General features: G+C 39.4%; 1 protein-coding gene across 1 annotated transcript in view; it reads left to right on the top strand.

The window, feature by feature from the left end:
• Positions 1-16536, top strand: part of TMTC2 (transmembrane O-mannosyltransferase targeting cadherins 2) — a 380329-nt gene extending 363793 nt beyond the window's left edge. The window contains exon 12 of the mRNA XM_077807709.1: positions 16147-16536. Within this exon, the coding sequence (XP_077663835.1) occupies positions 16147-16326 (180 nt within the window). The 3' untranslated portion in view covers positions 16327-16536. The remainder of the gene's footprint in view (positions 1-16146) is intronic.
• The last annotated feature ends 3931 nt before the right edge of the window (positions 16537-20467 follow it).

Raw genomic sequence — 20467 nt, 5'->3', positions numbered from 1 at the left:
TCTCTCCGATTAAGTGAGCTGTAGCTCACGAAAGCTTATGCTCAAATAAATTTGTTAGTCTCTAAGGTCTCACAAGTCCTCCTTTTCTTTTTGTGGATACAGACTAACATGGCTGCTACTCTGAAATCAGACATTTATCTGAATTATTGTTATTTCTAGGGAGGAGACATGGGTTACCAGAGCAGAAGTTGAACTCTCCTCCACCTCTGTGTACTGTAACTTCATATATATTATACCTGTCTATATATTTAAACCTTTCTGTTGAGATTTTTGGAAAGTCAGTAGCTCTTTTGTCCTTTAGTTCTGTTTGGAAATCCTGGTTTTGGCAGGTGAATTTTTGATGATTCACAGATTTGGCACTGTACTTTTACCCTTAATAGAGGAAGAAAACACTTTGTGCACATAGAATATGAAATTTTGCTTTTTGGGAATTAACAAGGGCTCCAAGGAGAGGCTACTAAGCATTACTGGGTTTTAATTTCCACATGACCTGATGGGGAAGCTCAGATTCTACAGTGGCAGAGTAGATATTGTAGTGTCATGGCAACACCACTGTGGTTAAGTATGCATCACAAGTTTTGTTTAAAGGTTGATTCATAGATATTTAGGTCAGAAAGGACCATTATGATCATATAGTCTGACCTCCTGTACAACACAGGCCACAGAATTTCACCCACCACCCATTTGATCTTTCTAAGTCCTCTAAAATCAGCATGCATTGTTGGATTCTGTTGAAATTCGCTGTGCCTCAGGAGGGTGCAGGGCAGGGTTGTTATCCACATTTGGGGTCCTTTGAGCTAGGGGTTGTAGAGATATAAGTGCTGAAAAAAATAGCCATTTCCAAAAATTTTGTAGGTTTTTTTGCACAGAGCCAGAGATAGAACTGTCACTGTGATGCAGGACACAGTGGTCTCTGGTGGTCAGTTTTTACCCAAGGTAGTGCATGGCACCCACTAAGTGTTTTGGGGACCCGAATTCTGAATGGTATTTAAAAACAGGTTCACGTCTTCATTTGTGTGTGCGGTCTGGAAAGACTACAATGTGCATACGACAATAAAGAAAAGGAAGTGTCCTTTAGTGTTATATGGAATACTGTAGGTAAGAGAGAATGGGTCATAAAAGGAGATGAAGAGCTTGTACATTTCAGCACCTGTGAGGTTAAGAGTAATAGTATGTTTAACGGGGCTTACTGGGGCATTGCTGAAAAAGGGCAGAGATAAGGTTGCAAGAGCAACCTTAACTATGCATTTCCTGGTTTTCAGAAGTTGAGTTTTGCTCAACTCAACATTCTTCAAGGGGATAACATACCACCAAGCAATCTTAACTCTTTGTTAATGTAGTTGTGTTTTTGGTTTTGTTTTTGCCATTGAATACTTTAACATCCTAGCTAGATATATGGTTAAACATGTTCTCCAAAATGATCAAATTTCAGAAGTGTGGAAATTCTCACATTATTATGATTAATAGTATTAGTATTTGTATTATATTAGCATTGAGAGGCCCCATCGTGCATAGGCACTTTTCATAGTACAAGATGGTCCTTACCTCAAAGAACTTACATTCTAAATAGATGAGGGAGAGAGGAGCAATATTTTGGAGATGGTGAACTAAGGCAGGTAGAGATGAAGTACTTTCCAGTCTTAATGCAATACAGGAAATCTGTGGCAGAGTCAGGTATTGAACCTATATTTCTTGATTCCCAGTCTAGTGCTTCAGCAGAAGGTCAACTTTCCTCTTGCATTTTTAAAAAAGAGCAAATTTTAAAAAGAAAACATTGGTCATAGATGACAGCACCCTGTGACCATATTCATTTTAAAAAGTGTGATAGGAAGGCTCTGCAAAGTTAATATTCATTAGCTAGTATTTAGTGATAGGTAACAATTAGGAACAAACTTTGAAAGTAGTGTATGTGGCTTTAATATTCTACACAACATTTTAAAATGTACCCCTTATGGTTATTAATATTTATTACTTACATAGTACTACAAATGTATACGACACTGTATAACAGATCAATTTTGTCAAATTAAGACAGCACTGGCAGGGGCAAGTCATAACTTTTTAAAGGTGTGTGGCAAGTGTCTAGCAACTTGTGGGCTGACCCCCATTTGTCCAGGGACCATAGTTTGGGAACTGCTGTCTTAATAAATCTTCAGACACCAAGTATCAAAATCAAATAGTCACACTTAACCCGTAAGTTCATAATTTTAACTTGCAGTGTTGATTTATTTGCTGAGTACTACACTGAAAAGACCTGCAGGTTAGACACTGCCAAGTGAGACATTAATTCATGTGTATTACATGGAAAACTGTATTTCACAGAATTCCTAAGAGGACTACCAGAGTGCCATATTCCTGACTGCCCACTGCTCCACTGCCCCCCATGAGTGAAAATGAGTGTGGGACAGAATTTAGGCAAAACAGTTCAGTCTAGTAGTACAGATAAAATCAACTGGATGATCTTGAGAGGGGGCAAAGCAAAGGGAGGGAAAGAAAAACATATCGCTTCTAGAATTACAGTTTGCAGTTCATAAGAAAACAAATATTTATGCCCTAGGTTCCTCTTGACAACTTCACTAGTGTCTCTCTGTTGGCAAAAATATTCTTTGCACTGTAGATCATCTTAAAGATATATTTATTTATTCATTTATTAACAAGATTGTGGAGGGTTTTTTTATCCAGCTCTGCCTTGGGATTGCCTTGGCAACTCTATGCTGCACAATTTACAGCAAACAGAAGCAATTTTTTTCTAGCGTTTTGGAGTTGTGTTTAGATGTTATTGATCAACATCTAAAGTACTGAAATCATTTTAACTTCACTTGATAAACTGTACGTTTCTTTTCCTTCCAGCACAACTGTGGAAGCGTGAATTGTTGGAATTGCTTCATCGTATTGCCAGTAGTGAGCTAGTTCAAAAGTAAACTGTAAATAGGAAGCCCAAAATTTAGCTAAAAATTCCTTCTGTAATTAATAAATCTCATTCGTGGCCAGCTTGTTTTTTTTTTCCGGTCTTGCTTAGGTTCTTATACACTAGTGCTTGTTACTGTGTTTTAACCAATGACTGTGTCATGTTCCCTCTGTTATTATGCATTCCTATAAAATTAATGCAGTACGTTGTGAGATTCTGACTGCTTGTTATTGGAATTCAAAGCAACTATATCCACTCCCCCCGCCCCAAAGCATGACAAACCAATCAAAATAATATACAAGTAGCTCATCCTCACCAAAACCTCTAGTGTCTAAATGTTGGAAATCTCATAAGGTCAGGCTTTCTGATAGAACTTCCTCAGATTTTCTGGACCAAAAATGCTACATGAACACCTTTTTCCCAGGGAAATTCAGTAGTTTGTTGTGATTCCACCCAAAATTATCAAATGGCAAGACTGGTCTGTGTCTGCTTATGCACACACATCGCTGCATAAACCTATTGACTGGTTTATACATAGATCAGAGTACTCTCTCGACTTCCCCCTTCTCCAGGCGTATGTAAAATTGCAGGTTTTTCCTCTCTTATCTCCTGCATTTTAATAAAATGCTCTCGGGTGAGGGTGGGGAGGATTGGTTGCTCCTTTTATCATTATTGTTGCAATGAGAAAGCTGCAGCAAAGATGATGGGACTCTAACTTTGTTTTAAAGATACTCAGGTTTATGGACAGCCTCTTTTCTTTTTGAATGATTGGGGAGTTCCTCAGCTGTGGGCCTACTGATGAGAAAGCAGTCTCTCCTTCTACTGGCATCACCCCAATCATTGAGAGTTCCATTGCCCATGAGGGTTTCAGCAGCCTTGGGAAATCTTGGTACTGCAGTGGGAGTCGGTCTTTAAATAGCTCATTCTTAATCCACTGACATGCATGAAGGTCACAACGAGAACTTTAAACTTGATCTGATACTTGACTGGAAAATTCAAGAGTTCTGATCAACCTATGTGTAAGCGGGGGAATAGTCCCGCTCTTGTGGGGAACTTTCCTGGCTTCTGCACTACCCTGGTGAAATGGGCTAGCGAAAGGATCTGAGACCTCGCTCCCACTTCCTTTACTCAGTGGCCTCCCTGCCCTTGAGGACTCCCCTTCCACTCTCCTGTCTGGGAGAATCCTCGTAACCCCAACAAGGCTGGGCCCAGGATTCCTGGGGGGCTCGACCCCCAACCCTGCTGCGCTCACCTAGGACAGGGGCTAGGGTGTCCCGACTCCTGGGTACTCTCTCTGCACTGGGCACTTCTCTGACCCACTGACCATTACATACAAGTTAAAGCAAATGCAAGTTATTTAATCAACAATTAATTTTAAAAAGAATAAGGAAAAATGGGAAAGGTTAAAGGAAACACATCACCCCGCTCTGTGGCAGGGAACATCACAAACAGTGTCTCTGGAATGTCCGGGCAGTTCACAGTCTGTTCCTTGTAAGTCCCAGGCCGCCTTCTCAGGCCCTGGCTGTGCTGTAGGGATGCTGTGGGTTGGACACTTGCTCTGGTGGTGGCCACACGCTCTCAGGCTCTAAGTAGTAGGACCCTTCTTCCCAGTGTCGCCCCCGTCCTGTCGGGGTTACGATCCAAGCCTGGCCTGCAGAGCCTCATGGCTGAGTTGTCTTCCTGTGCTGGGCCCGCTGCCCAGGGTCCCTCTCAGTCTCCCCAGCTGCACATGACACCCGGCTGCGCATTGCTCCACTCCAGCTCCACTCTATCTCTGCACTGCTGCTGCTGCTCTGCCTCCAGCTCCCTGAGCTGCTTCTTTGGCCCCTCTGCCTCTGGTTGCTGCAGCTCTGCTCCCAGGACAGGTCTGCTCTGCAGGCTGCTTCTGTGACTCTGCTCCCAGCACTGACCTGCTTCCTGGGCTGCTTTTCTGGCCTCTCTGGCTCTGGTTGCTGCAGCTCTGCTCCCAGAGCAAGTCTGCTCTCTCTGGGCTGTGCCTCTGGCTTTGGGGCTGCAGGTCTGCTCCCAGGACAGGGTCTGCTCTCTCTGGATTTGGCCCAGCTCTGCTCCCCAGCTTAGCTTGGGCTGCACTCTCTCCTTAGCTCGGCCCCACTCTGTCTGACCCAGGCAAATCCAGCTCACACGGAGGACGGGACCTCCCTGGCCTCCTGACTCCCTGATTAGCCTGCCCACCCTGTTGTTCAGGCTGACCTGGAGCATTGGCCTCTCCCCATTGTTCCTGGGGACTGTCAGTCTCAGGGTCCTAATTTCCCATAGACCCTTCCCCTTTTAGTACTGGGAGCTAGCCAACCAAAACACCCCCACTGACTGTTAGTAAGGGGGCAACAGTTCCCTTACATGTTTGTCAGGCAGGGACACTGCACCACCAGGAGGCTTTTTTCCCTTTAATGTATGTGTGAAAATTGGGGGCGAGAAATGTAAACAAAACAAGATTGGTGTCTGTATGTTAATGAGAAGACGAATGGGGAACAGAGATAAGATCAGGAAGAGACATCACACACAATTTCAGTTTGATGTGTTATTTAACCCCTCTGAAATTTCACCTGCAAACATGTTTAATTTAGTATTGAGTCAAAGTAAGGGCCTCTGTTGGTTTTATCCAAATGGTTTCCTCAACGCTAACTATAGATATTGCCTTTCAACAACCACTGTTTCTTGTTAGTGTTTACCACAAGGTATTTAATCTTTTTACAACAATAGAAAAATGGGTGATTTCATACTGGTCAGATTTCATCATTTTATGAGTTTTGATCAGGTGACTGCTAGAGATCCAAATATGCAAAAATTAGAATTTCAAAGCTACCTTTCACTCTTCAACATAACTCATTTTCAATGAATCAGGCACATCTTTTCACTGTGTGTGTGTGGGGGGGGGTTTAAAAAGGGTGATTTTTTTCCCCTGCAGAATGGACCCATTTGCAGATTCACAATGAAAAATCTAAAAAATTCAAGTAGTTTATTTCAATCCTGCTTTTGACTGTTTTATAGACCTCTGCTGCCTTTATATGCTGACATAGGATATTGTAGCATAATAGACACATATGTCTATCGCCTGTGTACATGAATCTGCTTCTTTAAGAACAATATTCACTTCCCTCCACTTACTGTTATTCCTCTTTTATGATCTTGTCATTATTTGTGGCTTTATCTGCCTTATTTAGATTGCAAGGATCAGTAACTTGTCTTGAGTCTCTCAGTGACACAGAATAAGTAATCCTTTCTGGTTTTAGATAAATTGTACTAGATTGTAAAAACTGCAATTTTTTTAAGTTCATGGGACTTACATTCATATATTAAGAGTGAACCTAAATGCATAACTATCAATTATCACCAAATTAGTGTTCTCTTAGAGACCAGCCAGTTTTGATTGCATTCATACGCATACCCATTCTGTTCAGCCTTGCACATATGTTCTGCTCGACTAAGCAGACTATGTCATATCTCCTTAACACACCTCACATTTCTGATAAATTAAGTGTGTGGTGGTGTTTTTCCCCAGAGAATAACAGTAAACTGTTTTTCTTCTTCCCAATAAAAAGCGGAAAAGCTCATTCCCACATTCAGAAATACAGTGTTGATGTGGAGCAAGTGCACATTTAGTCCACGTTCTTAATGAGACAGAATATTGGTTCTGAAAGATCCTGCACAATAACAGTTAGTGACACTACACTCATTTGCTTGAAATGTAGGCTTTCTCATTAATACACGGACTACTCTTGTTAGATAAGCTAAATAAATTGAACTTAAACTGTAATCCATTAGATATTAAAACGATCACATTGCAGAAATTAGAACAGCTTGATTTCTATAAACAAAAATCAAGTAATCTGAAGATATTTGTATGAAATTCTAAAGTGCTAAGAAAAGGAGATACGATGATTGCATGCTATACAGTACTGAAAATATTTGGGGTGGAAATCAAGAGTTTATAATTAAACACTTTGTGAGACCTGGAAAACTTATTTAGTGATTTAAAAAAAATTATAACCATAATATTAAATACTCATAATGTATGTTCCTATTCAGCAGCATTTCATTACTACTAATAAAAGCTATCTAAAAATGTTCATCATGATTTCCATTTGGATTGAAAGAATGATTACTGAGAGGTTGTTTTGAATTTGTTGTACCAAAGCAATTCATCCATAGCTATTAGGGAAAAATATCGAGACCTACCCAAATTACAAATGTCCTTTTGGGATTTTCAAGCTGTCAATATGATCTACAGCACTTCATAGTTGTAACTTGTTCATTCATAACTTGCCAATATGTAATACAGTATGCTATGACTTTATATAAATGTCTGTGGCAGATATCTTTCACCAACTAAATATAATATATATGTTTAGTTTTGAATGATTTTCTGCTCTTTTCCAAATTGGATATTTTTCTGAAGGTTGACGTGAAAAAGAAATTGACTGAGTGAGAGCTCACACTGGCTGGAAAGCCATTGTATTATGCTAAGAAATTGTCCCCTGTGGAAGTGGTAATGGAGACAGAAAGTAGACTACTTGGTGTTCCCATTTTCATGCCAAATTCCAGAACTCTTCTCCAGGTCACAGCTACAGTTTCCTTAATGAAGCTGGTGTCCAAAAAGTTTGGAGTGTGCTTGCAAGTTCCCCTCCTCACATAGAAACGGAAGGCTGTCCTTATTTTTATTTAAAATGCTCTAATATGTAGATTTAGAAGTACACAGCTGAGGACTTTGAAAAACACTTTTGGATCGGACACATATAAACAAAAATTTCATACAGTACATATTCTGGAACTAGACATTAAGGAGCAGGTCCTTTGACGTCAATGAAGTAAATGGAGTTGTGACAGTTTACACCAGCTGAAGATGTGCCCCAGTATGTGCATTTTATTTTCAGCTGTTAGGGTGACCCAGTTGTTTGCTTATGCTTCTCTTTGCTCCTGTCATTTACAACTTGGTGTGTCATCCTAATTTATGAGACTAAAGGATAGATTAAACTGCACAAATGATGTGTTCTGCCTAACTGTTCTTTTGGGGAGGAGGGGGGGTGGAATTTTGTAAAAAAAAATTGTTTATTTTGTTTGTATTTATTTGCTACCTCCAGAAGTTATTAATTTGTGACATTGTTTGACAAAACATGACAAGTATGTTATGCTGTGAGAGGCTCTTCATCCATTAATGAAAGATTGCAGAATACAGGCTAAAGTCTTCTTGAATATCACAGAAAGAAAAGGAGTACTTGTGGCACCTTAGAGACTAACCAATGTATTTGAGCATAAGCTTTCGTGAGCTACAGCTCACTTCATCGGAAGTGAGCTGTAGCTCACGAAAGCTTATGCTCAAATAAATTGGTTAGTCTCTAAGGTGCCACAAGTACTCCTTTTCTTTTTGCGAATACAGACTAACACGGCTGTTACTCTGAAACCTGAATATCACAGTTACTTTAATATTATAGCTGAGCCTGAGTAATGGAGATTGGATTCAAATTTGCATTTCCACAGGGTTCAGGCTTGTTGTTTGAATTTGGCCAGCTGTATATATTGGCCAGAGTCATGATGTTTGGGTTTGGAGCCAGGCTTCCCCAAAGTTTAAGCTGTTTGAGCCCATTTCTATTTAATGCGTCTAGGAAGTTGTGCTAATTAGAACACAGATTTGGTCAAATTAGAACTGCAGGAACTTCCCCCCCATCCGCTACATCCTCCCTTATTTTATCTAACACCTTACTTTTAGTCATTCCCTTTCTCATTCCACCTCTCCATCCCATCCTCTTCTTTCACCTCGCTTCTCTAACGCTCCTTTTCATGCACCTCTCTTTCTGTAGACCATCCATTGCATGTAGCTTTGATATCATCACAGTCTACTCATGTTTGTGATTAGTGTACAGGCTGATGAGTATAATTCAGGCACAGCTTGGAGTGGAATACTGGTTAGAGGCACTGCAAGAGTCAGGAATAGATCCGGGGTTGAGGAACTGTATATGCAGCGCTCCTATATAGGAAGGCAGATGGGAAGTGGGAGTTTATATTTGAGAGTGAGACTATCACTTGCATATTGGGACATCTGGCAACTCTAGGATGCCGTCCTGCAAATAAATCCACATGCCTGCACCTTTCCTTCTGTGTGCATTCCTGTTGATTTAAGTGAGACTCCATGTAGGAAAAAGGATCAGTTTGTAGAATCCAGCCCCACATTAAAGTAGCATCACTGAAACATGAGGGCAACTTCTAGATCACAGTCTAACTTTAGAAGTAACGTTTTCGAGTCTGTCAAAAATAAATGCCACATTTGAAATGATTCAGTTGTGCACAGTTATCTTTAGCAATAATAATAAAAACAGAGCTGTTGACATTTTGATTGCCTTAGAAAATAGCACACTGCACTATGGCAATGACACCAGTAACAGAAGTTCAAGTGAAAATCCTTGCCATCGCTGTAGGAGGATAAAAATTCATGACAGCACATTATAACATCGTCTTTGACATGATGAAACAGCTCACCATGCTTAGTTTTCATACTTAGTGATCCCTTCTACAACTAAATCAGCTTCTTTTCTGTTTTATCACTCGGGTTTTATCTAGCTACTCTGTGTTTTCAATTATGAAGCTGAAATATCTGAATACTTCAGCAACATTTAACCAAGAAGGCTTAAGATAAAATATTTGCATGCAGCATCTCTACATCTTTTCAAAGGATGAAATTATATTTGACAGGAAGGCTTAAAAGAACAACTTAAGATGCTGTAAATGCATTTTAAAAATAAAACACCTCGCTGTGCACCGCTGAAGCTAAGGCACCATTCTGCAATCAGTCCCGGAAGGCCAGTGGATTTGATTGCTCTATAAAAGAGGTGATGTCATCAGTTTTGGCTTGGCCATGCTGATTGCAACATTTGATAAACAATTCTGCTGTCATTTTTAAATATAAAGAACATAATTATACTGCCAATATTTATTAAAGGCAGGAGCAATAGGGGAGAAGCAAAGGAAGGAAAGCAGGAGGAATGCTGACAACAGCATCTCAGTGAATTTTTTAAATGGTTCAATCAGTGCAGAAGTGAACCAGATCATGAATATACTGAAGTGCACATTAGGATATTTTGTTTAAACAAGGCATTTAATTTGAAACTCAGAAGCTATACCATCTCCGACTGTGGGGTCCTGAGCTAAAGAGTGGAAGCTGGACAGAGCTTCCACTGAAGAAACAAAACAAGGGTTCTAGTTTTCACTACCTGTCTCCAAACTGTTAAAAGTCACTGTGATGAATAGGTAAAAGGAAGTGAGTGGGTACCTGGCCAAAGAGCCAACAGGAAGGCTAGAACTTTTTAAAATTGAAACAAGACTCCCCTTTTGTCTGTCTGTGGTTGTTCTCCCAGGGAGAGGGGACAGAGCAGATATGCTGCAAGAACCTATGGGCCAGGTATGAAAAGTCATCTGTATCATACCTAGAAGCTACTCATTTAAAACCCTAGATATGCAAATAGATCAGGAAATGTCTAGGAAGACGCAATTAGGTTGATCTCTTTTCTTTCTTTATGGCTTGTGGATTCCTCTGTGCTAACCCCAGGTGCTTTTGTTTTGCTTGTAACCTTTAAGATCAACCTCAAGAAACTATTCTTGATGCTTAATCCTTGTATTTGCTCTTTTTAAATCTAGCAATAACCTGAGTTTCCAGACATATTTTGTTTCTTTTTGTTTTAATAAAATTTACCTTTTTTAAGAACAGGATTGGATTTTTGTGTCCTAAGAGGTTTGTGCATATGTTATTTAATTAGCTGGTGGCAACAGCTGATTTTCTTTGTTTTTCTTTCTCAGCTCTTCCCCGGAAGGGCGGGGGTGTGTGTGAAAGGGCTCGAGGGTACCCCACAGGAAGGAATTCCCAAGTGCGCCTTCCTGGGTCCTCAAAGGGGTTTCGCACTTGGGTGGTGGCAGCATCTACCCATCCAAGGTCAGAGAAAAGCTGTAACCTTGGGAGTTTAATACAAGCCTGGAGTGGCCAGTATTAATTTTTAGAATCCTTGCGGGCCCCCACCTTCTGCACTCGAAGTGCCAGAGTGGGGAATCAGCCTTGACATATATATATTTCTGTAAAGGTTTTTAACTTATATCTGCACAAGCTAACTAATTCTGTTTGGAGCTAGAGATTTCTGTATGGAATGAACATGAGTGAACAGACGAAAAATCTGGGGCATCTATCATATAATTGTTAATGTTATATATACGGGGCCAAAATCTACTCGTGGTTACAGCAGTGTAAATATGAAGCAAGTCCATGGAATTCACTGGAAACATTTTGGATTTCCATACTGTATTTCAGAGAAGAGTTTAGTTCATGGTGGTGTTTTTTATGTCACAGACCTCCAGTTATATAAGGTAGTATGGAGGAGGCTTGGAAAAATTGTCACCAGCATAAACAATACCCAATGCTTTGAGCAGCAAAACACATGATTTTTATGTTATTCATTAGTTACTTTGTTAGTCTCCAAAGAACTAAGAAAAAAATACACCGCAAGAAAAATCACTAGTAAGGGGGATCATTCCCAACAGACCATAAGAGACACCATTAATAACTCTGATAGAACTGCCAGTCAGCTCTTTTGATATAAAGCATCTGTCTCGCAAAGGAAATGAAGGAAGGCTTGTTTCTCCTTTCAAGTCTCTGAATTAGTAGGTAGTGTCATTTATTATACAGTGCTACAAGCCCTGTATTATTGGAGTGGTAGCTGCCAACTGCCTTTAACGTGCTGAAAAGTTTCATCAGCTGTCTTTAATAAAAAAAAAACAATCTATGTGAGGAAAAAACTATAGCGATTATTCCTGGTTCTCTGTCCCCGGCCCATCAGTTACAGCTGGCAGGGTGTGATGACACTTATGTATAATCAATCAATCAATTAGTTTGGAAATTCCTGTGTGTGTTGTAATAAACCACTGATGACTTCGATACTGCAGTGATTTGTACTCTATAAATCCAGGAGGTGGGTAGGTATTCGGCACTTGGTCTCTTTTAAGAAACCTGAAGATTTTCTCATGTACAATATTAGAGGAGTTGGCATGATTTTTCAGCTCCCTTCTGAATTACTTCATACTCATTTCACATTGATAAATATATTTATTTACCCTGAACATTAATAAGCTAAACCTATTTGCTCATTTGCTGGAATTTCAGGGGGAAATTAATTTCAAATTCCGTCAGAGAGATCAAACAAAGCAAAATCAGTAATTATACTTTTTTTAGTCTGCTGTAGCACAATCATTTTGCCAAATTAAAAGGAAAGTGGCATAAGAAGGATTTTTTTATCTATGTATGGAAATAAAACTTAATCTTAAAGCCCTAGATATCTTGCCACATATATAAATTGAATTACAAATTTGTGGAGGAGAAAGAAAGAGTGGAGAGCATACTTGAACAAATACAAGAAAAAAATGTCTTCTTCCCAGACATACTGTTGATGGATGCTTTAGAATGTAATACAGTGGGGAGTGTGTTTGGATTGAGAATATAACATACTCCAAAAGAGTTTCTCTGGTATCTTTTCTATCAGGTGGAGCATGTGGAAATCAAGCATGTTTCTGGATTGCTGACCCATATCTGTTGGCTTCTCTGCCTCTGTCTCTAAGCTCACTTTCTGACGTATCAATTTATAATACACACATTGCTTTGACACTGAAGCTCAGGTAGTGTCTTAAAAACAAAACTTGAGCCATTAAAAAGCGATCTTAGAGCTAGGTCGTGTACTTGGATCCTTGCAGGCAGACCCTTGCATCTGCGCAGTGTCCAGATGAAGGTAATAGACTCCACATAGACACGGGATTTGCCCACATGCAACAAGTTACAGTATCAAGGTCCCTTTCATTACAGTACAATTAAATTTTTTTTAAGAAATGTACAGAGAGCTTATGTTTGACAGAATCATCTATTCACAATGTAGCTGTTTCAGCTGTTGTTCTGCTGCATCATTCTTGTCATTATCCAAAATGTACTTACTTATAAAGAGTTTATTACAGTTCCATTAATTTCTGTATAATTGATTTTGTAGACTGGTGGAGCATGGGATAGTAATGAGGAGGTTGATACATATTGTACGTAAGTGAGATTGCTTCGGAATCTCAAATATTCATTTCCCTTCTCCATACTGAGTATGAATGGAAAGGGAAACTATAATAGTTGGAAAAAAGAAAAGGAGTCCTTGTGGCACCTTAGAGACTAACCAATTTATTTGAGCATGAGCTTTCGTGAGCTACAGCTCACTTCATCAGATGCATACTGTGGAAACTGCAGCAGACTTTATATATACACAGAGAATATGAAACAATACAGATGCTTCACAAATAGCAGAATTTCCTGCTTTGGTTGGCATTTAATATAGACCTGGGCAAGTGATTCGGGAGGAAAAATAACTTGTCATGCTGGAGCAAGAAAAACCAAACCGATAAGTAGTTAGGTTAGCATCATGATATTTACATTGTTTTGCTTAATTTTGAACACACAGAAACTTAATGGCTCTGAAAGATTGACTCATACTTGAATATAAGTGGGATTGTTTTCTTAACAGATGAGAGTAAGCAGAAAGGAGGAGAAGAGGCTAATATAGAGCATAGTACATACAAATATAGAATGCATTTCAGAGAGTGGTCTTCTATTTCAGTTTCCTAGTGCAAGTGTTGTTTTAGATCAAATTTAAAATGCTTTTCCTATCTCCTGGTGGGGAGGAGAAGTTTAAATTTCAGGTGGAAAAATTCAAATTACAGGTACTTTGGTGAACCTGAATAGTTGTGTGTGAGGTATGTAAAACCTAATCACATTGCCATCCCATTATCACAGCACTCTGGGAGAGCTTGCACTCTGGGAGACCAACACTGGTATGTAGCAAGTAGGAGAGAGGCAGCTCTTTCTTCTGTCTCTTCTCTCCATTAGAGAGACAACGTGCATAAGGTAATAGCTTTTATTGAACCAACTTCTGTTGGTGAAATAGACAAGCTTTTGAGCCACACAGAGCTGAAGAAGAGCTTCAAAAGCTTGTCTCTCTCACCAGCAGAAGTTGGTCCAATAAAAGCTATTACTTCATGCACCTTGTCTCTCTAACGGAGAGAAGAGACAGAAGAAAGAGCTGTCTCTCTCCTGCTGAGACCAACACAGCTACAACTACACTCTTACCTCCCTTATTATTTCTGATATCCATCTTATTAGCAAGCATCTAATGTGTATAAATACTGTAACTAAAAGAGATGGCTGAAACTGATTTTCCAGTTCACTTTACACATTTTTGAAAGCTGATGGGGAGTGCTGATGAGTGGTGTCCTGACCCACTTGCCCCTCAGGATATATCTACACAGCTGCTGGGAGGGTGCTTCCTAGCAAAGTTAGATGGATACACTAGCTCTGCTCAAGCTGGTGTGCTAAAAATAGCATAAATCCTTTCTGGTTACACACTTGGACAGCTAGCCCAAGCCGCTGGCTGGTGCCACCGTGGCCACACTACTATTTTTAGCACACTAGCTCAAGCAGAGCTAGGGCATCTGTCTACCCACGTGTAGATGTAACCTCAGAGACTAAACTTAGCCATCTTTGCTCCAATCTGCATAATTTGGGAAGCAAGTGTTACTGAGGCAGATCCAAAAAGTGGGTGATCTGGACAACTTGTGTTGAACTTTGTCTAGTTTCTGTTTTTATTTTAAAATCAAGAGCTATTATTGTGGTGAATAAAATGATTATGCTTCCACTGGTACTTGCATATTCCCCAAGGTGCCCAGAGATACCTCCAGTGCTCTGAGGGGTAAAGGGTGGGTAGGGTTCCCTATGGAGGAAACTGGAAGGAGCTGCTCACCTGCCTTGGTTGCTTGTCAGGCCCACCTACGCATGAGTGGCTGCTGGTAGTTTTGGGGTGGTTCTCTGTACCTGTGGGGGGAGGATAGGATCCCAGAGACGCCAGACATGTTCCCCCAAGTGCCATGGATACCTCAAGTAGATTTGGGGGTGAAAGGATCAGGTGCTCTGCAAATTAAAAACTTCACTCATTTCAGCACCAGAAATTTTACTTCCTTGCACAATACTCTTTGTTGTAAGCAGTTTTAGGTAATTTTAGTACCTGTTACTGTAAATGACTTTTTATTTCATAATTACATAATGTAAGAGTTTTTTAAATTAAAACAAGAACCTGAACATGATTCAGCAAAATGAGGTATGAAAAATTCCTCTTAGTAAGGTAAAGAGCTTGTTAATTTATTGTTTTATGCATTCTTGACATCTTAGAATCATAGAATATCAGAGTTGGAAGGGACCTCAGGAGGCCATCTAGTTCAACCCCCTGCTCAAAGCAGAACCTATCCCCAACTAAATCATCCCAACCAGGACTTTGTCAAACTGGGCCTTAAAAACCTCTAAGGAAGGAGATTCCATCACCTCTCTAGGTAACCCATTCCAGTGCTTCACCACCCTCCTAGTGAAAAAGTTTTTCCTAATATCCAACCTAAACCTCCCCCCACTGCAATTTGAGACCATTAGTCTTTGTTCTGTCATCTGCTACCACTGAGAACAGTCTAGATCCATCCTCTTTGGAACCCCCTTTCAGGTAGTTGAAAGCAGCTATCAAATCCCCCTCATTCTTCTCTTCCGCAGACTAAATAATCTTTGTCATTAATACAGCATCGCTGAAGTTTCTGCCAGTGGTAATTTTCAGGTTATCCGACTTCATGAAGAAAGACTTATCAAAGCCTGGCATAATATTGAGTGTATATGAAGAAGAATCTAAAATGGGTATCCTTGAAATTTGTATGTCTGTCTTTGTATGTCTGAAGATACTTTTTCTTTCTTTTAATAAGAATTTAAGAGGGGCAGGCATTCCAATGTGTTAGCTATTCCCACCGATTATAAACTCTTTATTGGCATTGGGTTGAATTAAAATTAAATTCCTCTCTACAATCCACTGTTGGTCTACTTTAATTTTCTCTTGGAAACTACGGTATGCCAATGTTACCACATGTAAAGCTTTTATGGGATCTGTGTTTTCTCATTAAGGAAAGAAGTCTATGCATGTAGACACCAGAGCCTGTCCTGTTTAAAGCACAAAGTACACAGTTAGCAGCTGTTCAAAAACTTTTTCTTGTTATCTCTATTTGTTTAAATTGCTAAATTGCTTCCATAAAATGCCTGCAAACATAAGGGAATAATTTGTTTAAGTGGATCAAGACTGTCTGAAACAAAACCTGAAAATACACTCAATATTTTTTCTTCTCTTCTCTTGTTCCAGTATCCGGCTGCCCTGATGAATCTTGGAGCCATTCTTCATCTCAATGGTAAACTCAGAGATGCTGAAGCAAACTACCTCCGTGCTCTCCAATTTAAGCCAGACGATGTCATCACACAGTCAAATCTTCGCAAACTGTGGAATATCATGGAAAAACAAGGTTTAAAGACGTCTAAAACATGACAGAAAAATATAGGAACTTGTTTTTCTTTAAATTGACTCAAATCCAAAACAAAATTTCCAGGAAGTCATCTGATCAAAGCGCTCATTGGACTTGACTGCAAGGGTCAGGGGTCTTAATTGCTGCTAGGAGAACCGATTCTGGGTTTTGGCATAACTTTTGTTGCTGGAAAAATAAAGGGAGATTCTTTGGATGCTTCACAAAGGACTTAAGTATTACCCCACAAAAAATAAAATAAAAAATACAACCATAGCACTTAAAGGAGGTATTTGGCATACTTGACAAGTTATCAGTTAATCCCATATTGCTGTTTTTCATGTGAGTTCTTGAAAATTATACTGTCCTGAAAACACTAAGGGAGAACTGTATAGCATACACCCAGCCACATGGGAGTAAAAAAGATAATACTAGCTTAAAGTATTTGCTGAGACTGTAACTCATTAAAATGTATACTAAATCCAATGTGTTTGCAGTTTGTCTTAATGCTGCTGTATCTCTCTTTAGGACCGCCTGCTTATCAATTTCAGACTGACAGCCATTTTAAAAACAAAACTGTCACTTGCGGTTAGATTACAGTATTCACAGTTGTTTACTGACAAGTGCACGTATTGTTTCCGACTGTTAAGAGTTTTGATGTCATTTACTTCAGATACTCACTCAGTTGAATATGATTTGCTTTTCCTGTCCCAGATGGAACAAGCAAGGACCAGCTCAATGTGTGACATTAGACCAGTATAAAAGAATCTGGAAGCTATCACTAATGTCATGAATTGTCCATATTTACACAGAAAACAGATGGTTTGCCCTGATATCAAAAAAGTGCAGTCAGTATCCTTAAAAAGAAGTTCTCTTTGGCCTTATAGAACACTGTGTTTTACTCCTTTCACGTTACTGTCAGATAAGTCCAGTTTTGGACTGGACAGCTAGATGCTGTTCGGCTTGCATTACTTTTGCAAGAATTCAACCAGAATGAGTTTGCAAGTGTTTATACTTAGAAATGGTACAAATGAAGCTTATCAGAATTTTTTTGAAAACAGAGCAGCAACTAGCTAAAGGGACTAACTTTTAGCAGCTCTCAGAGAATCTGCACGACACTGTAGACCAACAGGAGTGTGTAACAATGGTTGCCAATTATTCTGAGTATTTTTGACAATAGTGTTCAATTTTAAAACTATTATCTACTTGGATTCTAACCAAATATTATGAATCCATTTTGTTTTCTTACATGCACAGTTACAACAAAGCTGTTACATTTCTAGGTTTGTTTTTTTGGGGGGGCTCGTTATTGTTTTATTCTTCATAAAAAAATGTAAAATAATTTATTTTAAGCTTCAGCCTATTGACGCTTTAGTCTGTGTTTTCCCAAACCATTTGCTAACTGTTTTCTTTTGTTGGAAAAAGTACTAGAATTTATAAGAAAATTTACTTTTTCATTTAATGACCTGTTGATATCTGCTTCAATGTTCATTTCACGAGTGGTAAATATAACATTAAGTGATGGCGCACCTTTAACTGAAGCAAGCTTCTTCAGGATCTGTTAAAACCCTTTATAATAAAAAATCTTTTTTTCTTTTTTAACTGTAGAGCACCATTCCATTGCTGTGTACTTCTGGGAGAGTAGTTTGCTGTATGGTATTTATTTATTTATTACTCAACTGCAGCAGCATTTCCTTTCGTTAATCCAGTAGTCTGCAACTGTTGCTATCTTCATTTGGCTTTTGCGGCATTTTTATGTGGGTAGCATGTGTACTTAAAGGGAAATATGACAACTGCATTTATTGTACGTTCTCCCCATACACACTACAGTTTTAGATCTGTATTAAAGGATATTGAGAAGTAACTATTTCAAAGTTGGTATAGTCACAATTTGTTATAGTGTTTTGTCTTTTTCTCTCCAGTTAGCAATGCTATGTTTTAATGACTAGGTTCATAATGGGGATACCAAAAGGGCTGCATTTTTTTTAAGACAGTGTCAAACCTTTTGTCAAATAACGATACAGCTGTGAAAGCAACGTCGAGTGCTCAAAAGTTGAATTTCAACTTTTTCATCATCACCCATTGAAGCTAATGGTCAAAATAAAATGGTGTCTGGAATTTATTCTCCACCTTCCACTGCGTTTCTGAAAAATTGTAAAAGTAAATTTAGATATTAGGGTCTGACAAAATTCAGTATATAACTATGGTATCCTGCAGCTTTATTTATTTCAAGTCATCAAACTTTAGTGATCATAACTTTTCACTGTATTCTTTGTCTCTCCCTTTTAACATGTGTTCATTCTTGGTTAGAGGTTATTCATTGCACAACAGAGTGACACTCATAGGTGATATATTTTCATGGTAGCTTTGATAACTGTCTGTTTATAAAAAAAAAAAAAAAAAACAAGAAAAGAAAGAAAAAAGGACTAATGGAAGTTTAACAAGAATGTCCCTGAACACATTTCAATATAGGACTTAACTTTCTTCTTTTGGAATCATTTTAAAATGTATTTAAAATATGTGTCTCTGCTCAGGGATTTTTGGTGGATTATTGCAGACAGTGCTAAAAAAATAAGAGCACAAGGCAAGTTTACTCAATTAAATTTTTATTTTTTGAAAAACTGTTATTTGTATAAATTATCGAGATTTGTAGGCTTTCCTTTTTGTAGAATTAATTGTTTGTGCCAGCTAAGAGAATTTCAATTTTGTTTTCAATAATAAAGCATTCGATAACAAATACATGTTGTTCAAGCCTCGATCTGTTGCTATAATATAACTTATATTAACTGCATTTTTAATGAATGTAAATTAATAACATATTGACTCTATGCTTTTTGATACAAAATTAGATAGGATTGCACCAGCATAAAAGTCTATTGGATCTCGGCATTCTAGTACACTGTACTGACTTTTTAAAAGACATTCAAACAGGTCATAAATGGCATAGTTGGTGAATGTGTAATTGTTCACATGCAGCCAAATCCTGGTCCCCATCTGAGAATATGGCCTTGTGCCAAGGAGGTAGTCATCGTTGTTCTCCACGTCATGGTTTCACCGATACCGCAGCGGCTACTATAGCCTCAGGACTGCAACAGGCCCTAAAGGCACTGCTGCTCCTCTACATGGGAGACTTTATCAGTGGATATAATCCACCCTGTGTGCCAAAACCCGATTCATTCAGGCAGACCCTGCAGAGCTGGGCTCCTTAGTGCAGTGGGCATCAGCTTTCCCACATCCAGATCCCTTCCCAGGTCTGCAGTATTCAGGTCTTATGAATCAACAGATGGATGAGGGCAGGATTTCCTCCATAGTCTGAAAAGTGTTCAATAATATGGCCCCATTATACTGGATGACGGGTCAGTGGTTGTCAGCGGTTCATTTTACCATCATGCCTCACTTTTATCTGAGCAAATGAGCTCAAGCCTCACCTTCAGGCGAGTTAGAGACAATGGTCACTTTGCCTATATAGGGTTCAGTGAAGTGGCAAAGCTTATTTCTCTGCACATAGGTTGTCCAGCTGAATCAAACTGGAGACTAACCTCAGAGTCATGAAGCAGAATCTCTGTGGCCCTTAGCCTGTACATACCCTCCTCCTGAGCTCCTGAATTCCCAGCTTGTCCCCTCATCATTCCCCCTTGAGGCCCCATCAGCTTGACGCCCCACACATTGAGCCCCCAAATCTGCACCTACTCTCCCTGCTTGCAAGCTTTTGAGGCAGCAGGCTACTAGTCATTGCCTCCTCCTCGCTCTCCTCTCACAATTGCTGGACAAAGAGATCACAGGATGAAGGTAGAGAGAGCATCTTCTGGCCCTCAAAACAAGAACCACAGCCATGCCTGGCAACTGGGAAGAGACACTACAGAGCAACCTCTGCTCAGTCACTGCAGCCTTTGTGATATGCATGACAGAGAATTTAACCAGGAACTAGTATACAGGCAATCCAAAGAGAATCCCATGCAGCAATTTAAATGTGTTCCCTCTTTTCACTTACAACTTTGAAAATTAGATAAGACTGAGACCTTACTCAGACACTGTCCAGGCCCCGCCAATTGGCTGCTTCCAGAGCTTGAGAAAGCCTGCCTTAGTTCACACTGATGATGAATGTTTAATCACTCTGAGATGTGGTAATATAATGATAAAAAGCTGTGTCATAAGGAATCAAACATG

This window comes from Eretmochelys imbricata, chromosome 1, assembly GCF_965152235.1.
Source record: "Eretmochelys imbricata isolate rEreImb1 chromosome 1, rEreImb1.hap1, whole genome shotgun sequence".
NCBI lineage: Eukaryota > Metazoa > Chordata > Testudines > Cheloniidae > Eretmochelys > Eretmochelys imbricata.
This window is presented reverse-complemented; position numbering and strand designations above follow the sequence as displayed.